Genomic DNA, 13,519 nt, shown 5'->3' on the forward strand with positions numbered 1-13,519 from the left:
TTTGAGCTAGGTGAATGATATCATCTGGTAATCTGAAAGATCACTCTGGTTTCTGCATGGAGGAAGGACTATATCAGTCAAAAATGGAAGCAGAAAATCCAGTTAAGGGGTTAGTCATGGGAGCTTGATTAGGGCAGAGGAGAGGCCATCGGCAGAGTTCTGAGGCCCTCTCACATTTGGGAGTCTGGAAGACAATAGAAGCTGGCAGTGGAAACAAGAAGGAGCAGCAACCAGGAACTAAGAAACACTTTCTTTAGTTGAAACCAGAAAGAATATTTAAAGTGAAGAAAAGCATATCAGGAGGAAGGAGTGATCAGCTGTGTAAATGTTGCTAACGGGTCTAGTCTGGGATTTCTCAGTCTTGGCACACGTGTATCACAAAGTAAATGAACACAATGCAGCTTCAGAAAGAAATTCTTCCCGCTGTTGTTGAAGCTCCCTCCCTGAGTGTCCCCTCCCACCAAGGGTAACCACTCTTCTGAATGTTGTGCTTTTACTATTAGGCCAGTAGCAAGTGAGGTTTTCTTATTTCTTCTCAAAGACAACTTATATTATTACAGTATGTTTGTATGATGATGGAAACGTTTTAGTAAAGAGGGGAAAACAGATTATGTGGGAGAGATAGGAAAGCATTCAAGAGTCTGTTTCTGGGCAGGTGAGAAGGGACTGGATGGCAGTACACGAACAGGTGAAGCTGGGAGCAGGCTGGCTTCTCCGCAGTAATGAGGGGGTGGCAGTGAATATGGCAGAGACACGATGGGCTGGTAAATTTAGGAATGAGACCACGAGGGAATTCTCAAAGTTTCTATTTTCTCACTGAAATAAAAAGAAAGATTGTCATCTTGTGAAGCTGTGGTCTCAGATTTGGGAACTGTAAACAGACCACAGAAATGTGGGCTGGCAGGCCACACTGAAGGCCCACAGAAAGTGAGACCAGTGAGTATGACTGTTTTTCCCCAGATGGGTTTAGTTGTGGGGTGCAAGTGTGGAGCAGGCAGAGTTGGATTTAACCAGGAATAAAATGTGTTGGAGAGAGAGGGGCAAGGGCTGAGAGGTGATTAGAATGTTGAACCTGGTGTCCCGCACTGGGTGAGGAGGGAAGTGAGAAACTGAGGGGATCAAACATCAAAGAAGAGCGAGAGAGTCAGTGGATGGGAGGTCTGGGTGGGGCTGAAGAATTTTGGGATGGGGGTTCTGGGCACATGACAGGGTGGCATGAAATGACTGAAGAGATTTTCACAGTGTGGCAGTTAGTAACAACTGAGTTGATAACAACTGAGTCAAAGATTTGCCCCAGGGAGTGAATGGTTGGGGAGAGGAGAGAAACATAATTGGAGGTACTGAATCTTCATGAACGAAGAAGGACTGATGACCCTGAATGGAGTCATGGGGAATCAGAGCTCCAAGGAGAAGTTACAGGGTCGGAGCCTCTCCTGGAGGACAGAATTTTTGTTGATAGGGTACAAGAGCCAAGGGCAACACGTTGGGAGGGAGCTGAGGTAAGCTGGGAGGAGACTCAAACTGGGACAAGCTTCCTGAGAAAAGAAGATTCGGAGTGGGGTGAAGAGATCTGGGAGAAATAATTTGCAATTACTTTTTTTTCTGCCTAATTCCTTTCATTTTAATTGAGTTCAAAGAGGTTTTATCTGAAAGGATTTAAAAACCAGTGATAAACCACTTTTGGCTCCTGTATTCCCAAGATATGTAAGGTGAGTACATCAAGATCTCAGATGAGAAGAGATGGGATGAAATGCAGATAATGTCAATAACGACTAGGTTGTAGACCTGGTACCGTTCTTCTAGAGAAAGTTACTCTGCTTGAAGCCACATCTTTTGGCCTCTCCCCTCCCCGTTGGTGGTGCCTGAAGTGACTCCCAGCCTTGGCTGCTCATGGGAATCACCTAGGGATGTCTTTAAAAATATTGATGCCTGCCTTGGCTGGTGTAGCTCCGTGGATTGAGCATGGGCCTGTGAACCAGAGGATCGCTGTTCGATTCCCAGTCAGGGCACGTGCCTGGGTTGCAGGCCAGTTCCCGGCAGGGGACACACAATACATTGTGTGTCCTCGGCAGAGGCAACCATACATTGATATTTCTCTCCCTCTCTCCTTCCCTTCCCCTCTAAAGATAAATAAATAAAATATTAAAAAATATTGATGCCTGAGTACCACCTGCAGCGATTCTGGTTTAATTGGTCTAGATGCAAACAGGGCTTTGGGATTTTTAAATGCTCCCCAGATGAATCTAACGTGTAAACAGGGCCGAGAACCATTGCTTCAAGGAGTGCTGCAGCCCTGCTGAGAAACCCACTGCTTAGTCTAACCTAGGAGAGAGAGATTCCTTCTTGCTGGAGGTGAGAGGCTGAACTGCTCCACGCCTTGAAGAATAGGTAAATTTTAGCCAAGTGGAGCAGCAGATGTGAAATGTGAAAGAACATCCTGAACAAAGGCTTAGATGTGGTCTGAAACACATGGTAAGCAGCAAATGATTTGGTTTATAACAGGCAGAGGTGGGAGAAAGAGGTCTAAGATTTGAGCATGGCTGGGTAAAGACCTGGAGGTGGAAATGATGAGGAATTCAGTTTGGTTGGAGATTAAGTTGAAGAGAGAAAGCTGAATGATTTAAGTTATGGAAGGTGTTGAGCACCAAATTAAAATTTTGTAAATAACTGAGTAAGCAGTAGGGAAGTTTGCAGGCCCTTTGAACATTGGGGTTATTTAAGTGTGTGTAGGGAGAACAACCTGACAGCAGTGTGAAAGGGGACTTGCAGTAGGTAGATGCAGGAAGTAGGGAGACCTGTTAGGGGGGCTGTTGCAATAATCCTGCGTGAGATCATTTTTCCAGTAAGGGCTGGGGAAAAGTTATAGAATCAAAAGATATTGCCATGATAGAATTGGCTCAGCTTGTCAGCAGACCAAAAGTAAAGGTAGGAGGGAGTTGGAGAAGGCTTCAGGCTTTCAGATAAGGGTGCTGGGAAAATGGTGCCATTAATAGAGACAGGGAAGCAGGTTTTCAGTAGCATTTCATTGGTTTGGTTTGGAACATGCCGAGTTTGGTCCATGGTCCATGTGGGCGCTCCACAGGCACTGGAAGAATACCTGCATCTACATATATAGGTTGGATAATGTCTTAATAAACTCAGGCTGCTGTAACAAAATTCCACAAACTGGGTAGCTTATAAACAACGGACATTTATTTCTCAGAATTCTGGTGGCTGGGAAGTCCAAGATCAAGGGACCAACAGATTCAGTGTTTGCTGACAACCACTTCTGGTTCATAGATGGCTGTCTTCTAACTATGCCCTTATGTGGGGGAAGGGGCAAGGGAGCTCTCTGAAGTCTCTTTAATAAGGGTAGCAATCCCATTTATGACAGTCCATCCTCATGACCTCAGCACACTCCCAGGGTTCCACTGTCACATTGGAGATCAAGTTTCAACACACGAATTTTGGGGTAATACGAACATCAGTCTATAGCAGAGAAACATTAGAAATAATGTCTGAAGTTGGGGTGGATGGGATTTTCAAGGGACATTCCCAAAGAATGAAAAAATCCAGAGTAAGCTCTTAGGAGAAGAGAGGAGAAAAAACAAGAATGAGGGGAAGAAGATGATTAGAGGTGTATATGAAGATAAAGGGGAGAGATGACATGTGTCTGACCCTGGGGGTGTGAAGAATCCGAGGTCAAGGGACAAACATGGAAGGGTTCAGAAAAATGCCATTGATTTTGGCTCCTGGTCACTTCTAGTCGTTGGGTACTATTTTCTTTTTCTTTCTTTTTTTAAAGATTTTATTTTATTTATTATTTTTAAAAAGATATTATTTAATTTGTTTATCTTTAGAGGGGAAGGGAAGGAGAGAGGGAGAGAAATATCAATGTGTGGTTGACTCTCATGCACCCCACGCCAGTGACCTGACCTGCAACCCAGGCACGTGCCCTGACTGGGAATTGAACTGGTGACCCTTTGATTCGCAGGCCGGCACTCAATCCACTGAGCCACGCCAGCCAGGGCTGGTCACTGGGTACTATCTGAGCAGGGAGTAGAAGTATATTTCAAAGAGTTAAGAAACAGTGGGTGTGGAAAAAAAGACAGATACAGAAATGTCTGTGACAATAATATTCCCTTATTTAAGGGAGGAGAATGAGTAGGTAGTAAGGAAGTAGAGGTTGCAAACATGAATTCTTTTTTCTTTTTTTAAGTTAACTATTGATATATTTTTTAAAGTATAGATTTTTAAAAAATATTTTATTTATTTATTTTTAGAGGGGAAGGAGAGAGGGAGAGAAACATCAATGTATGGCTGCCTTTTGTGCTTCCCCTGCTGGGAAATGGCCTGCAGGGAACCAGCCTGCAACCCAGGCATGTGCCCTGACTGGCAATCAAATTAAGTATAGATTCTTTAAAAAGATTTTATTTATTTTTAGAGAGGGGAGAAGGGAAGGAGAAAGAGAGGGAGAGAAACATTAATGTATGGTTGCCTCTTGTATACCCCATACTGGGGACCTCACCTGCAACCCAGGCATGTGCCCTGACTGGGAACCGAACCAGCAACCCTTTTTGGTTCACAGGCCCGTGCTCAATCCACTGAGCTACACCAGCCAGGGAATTCTTTTTTAAAGAAGTTTGGTGAGGCCCTGCTGGCGTGGCTCAGTGGATTCAGAGCTGGCCTGCAAACCAAAAGGTCACTGTTTCAATTCCCAGTCAGAGCACATGTCTGGGGTGTGGGCCAGGTTCCCAGTCCAGGGCACGTCAGACATTGATGTTTCTCTCCCTCTCTTTCTCTCTCTTTTCCCCTGTCTCTAAAAATAAATAAATAAAATATTTTAAAAATGAACTAAATTTTAAAAAACCCCTGCAACCTAAAATAATAATAGTAATAATAATAATAAATAAAAATAAAAAAAGAAGTTTGGTGAGAAAGGCACATTCAACCTGAAATGTCTCAAGGAGAACCCATGACCCCATGCCCTGGCCAGTGTGGCTCAGTTGGTTGGAGCATTGTCCCGCAACCAAAGGGTTCCAGGTTCCAGTCAGGGCACATACCTAGGTTGTGGGTTTGATTCTCCTGCTGGCACATTCCATTTTCAGTCCAGGTGCTCACAGGAAGCAATCAATCAATGCTTCAATGCTTCTTTCTCACTTCGATGTTTCTCTCCCTTCCTCTCTCTCTAAAAAGAATGAAAAAAAATGTCCTTGGGTGAAGATAAAAAATTAATGGAGAACCTGTGCTTTCCACACCCCATTCCATCCTCCTCCCATGTCTCCTATTTCTAGTTTATTAACTCCGTGAAGCCAGTGTTCTCATCTGCTGTCTCGGGAGATGTCTCACCACCGTCCTGCATGGTATCTGCACGTTGTCTGAATGCATGGAATCAGGATAGGATCATGTCCTGCAGGTGTACAACTGAAGATTCCAAGTCCACTGCTTGTACCCTCCTCCCCTCCCCAAGAGGCCCCTTGACCTGCCCTCAGGGTTGGAGAGAGCAATAAGACCCAACTGGATTTAAGAGGATTTCAGGCCCTGGCTGGCGTAGCTCAGTGGATTGAGCGCGGGCCTGCGAACCAGACGATCGCGGTTCGATTCCCAGTCAGGGCACACGCCTGGGTTGCAAACCGGTTCCTTGCAGGCTAACTACCAGCAGGGGATGCACAAAAAGGCAACCATACATTGATGTTTCTCTCCCTCTCTCCTTCCCCTCTAAAAGTAAATAAATAAAATCTTAAAAAAAAAAAAAGAGGATTTCAGAGACCTCCTCCTTGGGGCTCTGCTGTAGTCTGGGGCTCTGCTGTAGTCCGGATGTGTTCCCTGTAGTCTGGATGTGTTCCCTCCAAAATTCATACGTTAAAATCTTAAGATGGTATTAGGAGGTGGTTACCTTTGGGAGGTGATTAGGTCCTGAGTGTGAGCCCTCATAAATGGGATTAGTGCTCTTATGGAACAGACCACACAGGGTTCCCCCATCTCTTCTGCCATGTGAAGAGATGATGAGAAGTCTGCAACTTAGAAGAAGGCCCTCCCATACCTGATTGTGCTGGCACCCTGAATGCCTTCAGAACTCTGAGAAATAAATTACTGTTGTTTATAAGCCACCCAGTCAGTGCTACTTTTGTTATAGCAGCTGGCATAGACTGAGGCTCTCACAGCTCTTTTCCCTCTGCCTCCCCTAAACTGGTACAACACACCACTTAGGGTTCTGATCCAAGTTGTCTGTCACCTTCCAGCCCCTAGGCAGGAACCACTGTGGGTAGCTGACACTTTTCTCTGCCCCTGCCAGCCTATCTCTGACCAAATTCTTCAGAATGGTTTGCCCTCTTCTTTCCTTCTGACTTCCTGGAGTCCTGGGGTTAGATCCTTGGATCTCATTGTATCTTCTCCCTCTCCAAGAGGTAAGTAAGCCCAGTGTGTCAGAGAGTGGAAAAGGTGTGCCGGGGAAATCCCCACCGAGAATGGAACGCAAGATCTTCCCTGGTAGTATCCCAAGGAACCCTTCTCCCTGCACTTGTGTGTCTCTCCGGTGTCCTGGAAATCGGTCTCTGTTTGTTTGTCTGTCAGTTTTCTTTCCCCCACCACACCCCAAGGAGAAATGAGGGAAGGTGGAAAAGGGGAACCAAAAGAGCAGGGTCTTTGCAAAGCTTCAGTCTTCGGAACTGCAGTTAGTAAATCCACTTAAACTCTTTAATATTGTCTTTCACACACACACTCACTCTCTCTCTCTCTCTCTCACTCTCACACACAGATCAGAATAAACTGGGGGAATGCCCAGGGAAGTGGGGAACGGGCCGGCTCCCTCCAGACATTGGAAGGTCCTGTACCCTGAGGTCCCTTCTGCCTGGCTACTCAGGGGTTGGGAGAGGTGGAAGGGTGTATTTACAGAAAACGGGGACGTAATCTTCATCTCAGCGAGCAGGGTCCTAAACTAAGAACCTCCCAAATCTCATTCCAAATCAAATCAAAACAAGCCAAAATTAGAGGTTCTGGAATTAGCAGGAAAATCGGCGGAGATCCGGGGTGGGAGATGCGAAAACTGTACTAGAAAAAAAAAGAGAAAAACAAAAACCCGGAGCAAGCCTGGGGATCGTGCCCACCCCGGGGCTGGGTCCTAGCGCCAGTAGAAGCGGAAGAGTCTGTCTGGGAACTCAGTCTGGGGCCAATCACCGCACTGAATCACTGGCGAGAAGAGAAGAAAGCGGTGGGAGCCTGGAGGCGGGGTATTGCCAGAGCCGGGGCGGGGCCTATAGGGGAGGAGGGGCCTGGGGGACCGGGCTCCAAGCCGCAGAGCAAATACGCAGGGAGCTCCGCTAGGGGCGCTGCACGTAGAAGGGCTGGGGGTCTGGGGCGACTGGGGGCCTGCGTTTGGCTGAGATCCGGGAAGCGGCGTCTCTGGGGGTGTGGGCTTTGGCGGGGTTCCTGAGGAACTGGATTCGGAGCGTGCCGGAGAGGCGAGAGGTTCTGTGGAGTCCGAGTTCGGGACGTGCCGAAGTCCGGTAGCCCCTGGGGCGGGTGTGCGGGGCGCCCACTGGATCCGCGTCCAGACTGCAGAACGCGCTCAGGAGGTGGCGGGACGCGGGGCGGGGCGGGGCGGGGCCGAGGGCGTCCTTACGGATCCCAGTAGTTCTCGTGGTGCTGCGCGGCAATGATGATGACTACGGTGAGGATGGTACAGAGCACCATGGCTGCGATGCCCACCGCCAGGGAGATGAAGGAGAAATTCCGGGCTTCGCGCGAAGCGATCTCGGCCGACACCATGTCCCCACGGGCCAAGGCCGTGCGCACCTGCGAGGGAGAGGTGGGGGAGAGCGGATCAGAGAACTGTGCCTCAGCCTCTAAGATGCTCCCCAGAACGTCCAGCACTCCCTGGGAGTAAGAAAAACGTCGAGTGAGCTTCCTCCCCAAACACCCGTCTCCCACTCTACACACACACACCTGCACTGCCTTGAAGATGGCGATGATGCCTGTAGGCCAGAAGCAGCAGATGGTGGTCAGCACTGCGATGGGCATGTAGTCGTGTGGCGGGCGCCGTGGCTCCAGCAGGGCCAGCCCCGGGCCCTGGGGCGGCGGGGGCAGCGTGGAGGCTACTCCGGTTCCCGCCGGGGTCCCGCCTGCATAGGGCTGTGGAAGGAAGGTTTGTGGGGGGAGGGGTGGGGAGAGTTTCACTCGGGCGGACCCTCTCTGAGGGTCCCCCACAATGTTCTGCTTTTGGAAGAGCGGTTTTTAAAGCACAGTTCTTGCGTGTTGCTTCTCAAAAAACTTGATCACCCATTAGCCTTCCAGAATACCTAATTCTACTTTGGTCCCTCTCCCTTCCTTGCAGTCATTAATCCTGTATCCTGGAGGTCTCCACACTCCCTCCCCCGAGGTATAGCCCCACCAGTGCTGCCCAGGCCTCACTTCAGACCCTGTTTCTTCTCTCTGGTATCTACCTGGCCTCCCCTACTCAGTCCCAGGTTTCTTCTCTCTCATCTGTTCTGTTCCCTCTTTCAGGCCATGAGCTCTGACCCCGACTAACTGCCGGACACCCTCCCTGCCCCGCTCTCAGGCCTTACCCCAGTCCCTCCTCCACTTAGGCCTTACCCCCGACGGCCACCAGGTCCCCTGACCCTGTTTCTCTATCACACTAGATGCTCCCCAGAACGTCCAGATTCTCCCCCAAGGTGTCCCCCGTTCCCGGTCTTGCTCCAGCGTGCCGTCCTCCTCCTCCTCCCAGGCTCCTGTCCGCCCGGTACTCACCGTGCCCACTGGGTAGACTGGCACATAGGCAGTGCAAGGCTGCAGCTGTAAGGGATAGCCGGGGGCCACGTAGCCCCCCAGCGGCAGGGTGCCTACTGTCCCAGTGTGCGTAGGCACCACGAAGCCGGGGGCCTGGGCAGTATGAGAAGGCGCCGGCGGGGGCGGAGCCGCAGCGGCGGGCGGTGGTGGGGGCAGTGGGCCCTCGAAGCGAGTCTCCTGCAGGTAAGGGTCGGGGGGCATGCGGGGCAAGGTAGCACAGCCGGGTGGGGGCGCCCCGGAGGCCGGGCCGGGCGGGGCGTGGTGTGGGGGTCGTGGCAGAGTGGCAGAGGAGGAGGGACCACGCTGAGCAGTGGCCCCAGAAGAAGCCAGGCCGCCAGCCCCTAAGCGCGGGAGGGTGGCGGTGCCAGACTGGTAGTGGTGGTGGTGGTGGTGGTGGTGCGAGGAGGGGGCTGGCTGTGGGGGCGGGACGGGGGGTTCGGCCGGCGGCTGGGGAGCATTGTAGGGTGGCGGAGAGGTGTGAGGGACTGAGTCGGGGAGGCCTGGGGGCAATGGGCAGAGGTGAGGGTACAGGGAGAGTAAGACAGAGATGAGATAAGGAGGGGTAGGGGGAGGCGGAGAGGGTCAAGGGTGGAGAAAGATAATGGGAGAGACAGAGGAGCTGGGTGAGAAGCTATCTCTCATTTTGGGAACAGGACAGGGGAGGGGTTGTATCTAGGCCATCTGTGCCCCCCTTCTGTCTTTCAATCTACTTTTGAGGTCACAACTTCCACTGCTCCTTTCCACTCTCGACAGCAGGGTGCACACAGCTTTCACCCGAGACCCAGTCTCCTGTACTGCTTGGCATATGGCTTTGCCTCTCTGAGCTAGTCCTGTGTGTGTGCATGGGTAGACATACAACACCATAACATGTGCTCAGTTCAACAATTGTGTAAGCACATGTAGGATGACATGTTCCACTCTGCCATTCCTTCAGTGGTGAGGGGGTGCCCTAGCCTTACTGGGAATCTCAGGACTTCTTTCAGGGCTGAGAAAGAAGGGTCAACTGCATTTTACCCCACTGACAACCCCCAGCTGTCTTTATGCCAGCCAGTGTCACCTGTCTGTCTATCACTCCCAATGATGCTATCCTTGCACTACCTGGCTGATGCTAAGCCATTCTGTACTTCCCTCACTGCCTCAACCTCCCCCCTGCTGTCCATGTTGTTGGCAGGAGGCAAAGGCTGAAACTGGGAGAAGGAAAGGAAGAGAAGGAAGTGATATAGTAAGGGGGATTTGGGGGTGGTTAAGAGCTGGATAGAAGGGGAATGAAACCAAACCACCCGCTAGGGAGGAGTAAGGGAGAGGGTTGGAGCGGAGGCTGTGGGGAGAGTCCGGAGACCTTAGATAGGGTAGGAGATTTTGTTGTGGATTTTTACCTGACTTTTCCGATGACATGCTTGTGGTCTCACTGGGGCAGGGTCCCTGCAGCTGGAGTCTGGGTCCCCAACTGGCGTCGGAGTCTGGGTGCACAGATTGCGCAGCCAGCAGCAGCGCAAGAGATGGAGAGAAGACAGCGGCGGGGGTGGGGGGTGGAAAGGACGGAGAGCTGGGAGGGGGGGGAGCTTAAAGGGACCGGGGCGGGAGTTGGGGAGCGCTTCAGACATACCCCTACTCGTCCCCTCCTCTCACCCTGCATCTCTCACTCCAGCGTTTGAGCCCCCACTCCCAAGTTTGGGCTCCCTTGGAGTTGTCAAGGAAACAGGGAGGCAAGCAAGACCAGGCAAGGGGAGGGGGGTGGGACTAAAGAAAAGGAGGAGGGAGAGAACTCTCTAGAGTCTTTTCCTCCAAGCCTGGCTGTAGTGATTCGATTGTAAGGAGGAACTGAGCAGGTGCTTAGTGGACTCAATCCCCCAGTTCCCTGAAGATGCGGTTCATTCCAGTTAGGTCTCCCCTCTTCAGTGTCCCTCGGAGTCCCTTTCGATGTCCCAGGATCTTCTCCCAACTTCTTGACTCTAGTTTACCTACTTTAGGAGAGATAACTGTGTATGAGAGAGAACTGTGTGCAGAGTTGAGACCTGCAATGGCTTGGAAAGTTCCCAGGGTATGGCCTCAACCTGCCACCCTGGCCTGAGGTCAATGGGAAGGTAAAGTGGGAGGCACGGGTCTATGGTAGTTCAGAGTAAGGGTGCATGGGATGGGGCAGGGGAAAGAACTAAGAGGAAGGTTAGGGATGTAGATACTTTCTTCCATCTGGGTGAACGAGCTGAAGTGCCCTGGGAGAGGGAGGGGATGAATCAACTGCTCATTTCCGGAAGCTCAATTTGGGAATATGTACTCGATCCCCTTCTCCCCTTTGTTTATTGGGCTCCTTAGAGTTCCTGGGCCCATTGGTGTTCAGATTCATTTCTTAAATCACCCCGACTCCACCCTGGCTGGGTAGATCAGTTGATTAGAGCACTGTCCTGATATGTCAACACTGCAAGTTTAATCCCCGGTCAGGGCACGTCAAGAACCAACCAACAGCCCACCCGCTGCCCCGCCACCCAGAGGTCGCTGCACTGCTCCATGCTCACAGCCTCTGCACCTCACGGACACTGCTCTGACATGGCAAGAATGTCCAGCCCTACAGAGACCCAGCAGTGCATCGAGTCTCTGCTGTTTTCCGGAGGTATGTTGGAAAGGACAGCTCTATACTTTCCAAGACTGAGTTCCTAACCTTCATGATGAATACAGAACTGGCTGCCTTCACAAAGAACCAGAAGGAACCCTGTGTCCTTGACCATGTGATGAAGAAATTGGATGTGAACAGTGATGAGCACCTAGATTTCCAAGAATTTCTTAATCTTATTGGTGACCTGGCAGTAGCTGGCTATGAATCCCTTAGCCATTCCCAGAAGTACACCTGAGGAACCCTCGGAGCTGGCTTCCAGACCTACCCCCTTCCCTTCCTGCTTCCCAGTCATCATCTCATCTCCTCACGGCCCACACATACCCTGAGCCCAGTATATCTACCACCCCATGCTTGTTCTTCCTGCTGGTAGTAATAAAACATATTTTTAAAAACACACACATACACACACAAAGAACAAACAAATGCATGAGTAAGGGGAACAACACATTGATGTTTATCTCTCTCTTCCCCTTCCTGTCTAAAAATTGAATAAATGAAAGTTAAAAAATAAATGTCCCCACCTCTCTCAGCCCCAAGACACAAAGCCACCTCCCAAGTCAACCTGGGGGCACGGTGTAATTGCAGTCTTCTTTGTTTAAAAAGTATTTATTTATTTATTTTTAGAGAGAGGAGAGGGAGGGAAACAGCAACGTGTGGTTGCCTCCTCCTCTCCTACACCCACAATCCAAGCATGTGCCTGCAACCCAGGTATGTGCCCTGACTTGGGATCGAACTGGCAACCTTTTCCTTTGCAGGCCAGTGCTCAATCCACTCAGCCACACCAGCCAGGGCTGATTGTAATCTTTTTATTAGTTTATCACATCTTGGAGTGAATAGATGGGGAGGGATGGAGAAGGTAGGCAGTCTACCTAGACTTACAGGAGGTGGGCTTTGTGCAAGGACGCAGCCAGGGAATCACTGTGACCCTCCCACCTTTAGACCAGTACTTCCCAGTTCTCACCTGAGCCAGTCACTCTTCCAGGCTGTGTTCTTCTCTGTGTCTACAGGGAGACTACAGAGCTAGCTGTACAGAGACCCTCACCTGGGCCAGTACCAGGCTGCAGGGATTTAGATCACAGCTCCTTGTTCTGGTTTCTGTGGTGTATGTGTGAGCCCCTAACTGTCTACCACCACCTCATCTTCATTCTACACAACTTGGGGCTTTAAAAAAAGATTTTATTTATTTTTAGAGAGAGGTGAAAGGAGGGAAACATCCTCCGACATGTGAGAAATACATTGATCAATTGCCTCTGTCAAGTCTCCACTTGGGGGCCTGGCGTGCAACCCAGGTATGTGCCTTGACTGGGAATCGAACCAGCAACCTTTCATTTCAGTTTGCAGGCCAGCACTCAATCCATTAAGCTACACCAGCCAGGGCTTAAGGTAGTTTTATTGGGAGAGACTTAAGACCTGCAAAGACCTTGTGAAAAAAGAGAGGGGTTCAGACAAACTGGGAAGTCCTTTTCTCTAGGGAAATGTCTTCAAATGCTAAGTAAAAGCTCCAGCTGAGGCACCTGGTGTCCAATGAGCTCACTGAATCTGGAGGCTTTGCTAGAAATAAATGACTTAGATTTATTAAAAGGTTTATTTAAGGGTCTTTGGGTTTGCAAAGTGAAAACACAGTAAGGAATACCCAGAGTGTTCCCAAGAAGAAAGAAAAGCTGAGAGTTTTTATAGCAAAAAGTACATTTTTCAGAAGAACCAGTTTTGTGTTCTTAGCCTCTGGATCGGTACTCCTCTAGCTGACCCGTGGTCTGGGTACTGGATGTCAGGTGGTTTGGATATCTGAATAGTCTTTCCTTAGTCCTTCAGTTGGTAATCAGAAAGTTATCTTGACGCCTGATATATATATATATATATATATGCATACATACAGACATTGACACAGAATTACAAAGTTTATGAGAATGGAATCATTTCTTCATACCTCAACCTACCTAACTTTAGTAATTTAGCAGCTTGGCTGTAGCGAGTCCCTTTTATTTCTTCACTAAATTCTTCATGGGTATCAGATCTGGGTTACAGGTGGAGAGGTGGGGCTATCTGGAGTTTGGGAAGTCTGGACTGGGTGGGAGGGTCTGGCTGGGGAGCCGCCCACGGGAGCTCCCAGCTGAGGGCCAGATTGTGGGGGTCGCTGTGGTT

At 49.9% G+C, this 13,519-nt stretch overlaps 1 protein-coding gene across 2 annotated transcripts; it reads right to left on the minus strand.

Moving 5' to 3' along the window:
• Positions 1–6,967: 6,967 nt before the first annotated feature.
• Positions 6,968–10,442, minus strand: PRRT1 (proline rich transmembrane protein 1). Of its 2 annotated transcripts, none has more exons than XM_037052673.1 (4): positions 10,143–10,442; positions 8,728–8,943; positions 7,924–8,109; positions 6,968–7,773 (listed from the first exon to the last, which is right to left on the minus strand). In XM_037052673.1, the coding sequence occupies exons 1-4, from the start codon at positions 10,368–10,370 to the stop codon at positions 7,597–7,599; spliced, it is 807 nt and encodes a 268-aa protein (XP_036908568.1). In that variant the 5' UTR covers positions 10,371–10,442; the 3' UTR covers positions 6,968–7,596. The 2 variants fall into 2 exon arrangements, with proteins under 2 accessions (XP_036908568.1, XP_036908567.1); XM_037052672.1 differs by having other exon boundaries at positions 8,728–9,266.
• Positions 10,443–13,519: the final 3,077 nt, after the last annotated feature.

Source organism: Sturnira hondurensis, unplaced genomic scaffold (assembly GCF_014824575.4).
Source record: "Sturnira hondurensis isolate 20B ecotype Veracruz unplaced genomic scaffold, ASM1482457v3 Scaffold0007578, whole genome shotgun sequence".
Taxonomy (NCBI): Eukaryota; Metazoa; Chordata; class Mammalia; order Chiroptera; family Phyllostomidae; genus Sturnira; species Sturnira hondurensis.

What these genes read in the sequence shown, in the direction of transcription:
- PRRT1 (XM_037052672.1), bottom strand. An exon ending in CAGTCTACCCAGTGGGCACG is followed by an intron (nt 8,110 to 8,727) that starts GTGAGTACCGGG and finishes TTCCTTCCACAG; the next exon opens with CCCTATGCAGGCGGGACCCC. An exon ending in CCATCTTCAAGGCAGTGCAG is followed by an intron (nt 7,774 to 7,923) that starts GTGTGTGTGTGT and finishes TCTCCCTCGCAG; the next exon opens with GTGCGCACGGCCTTGGCCCG.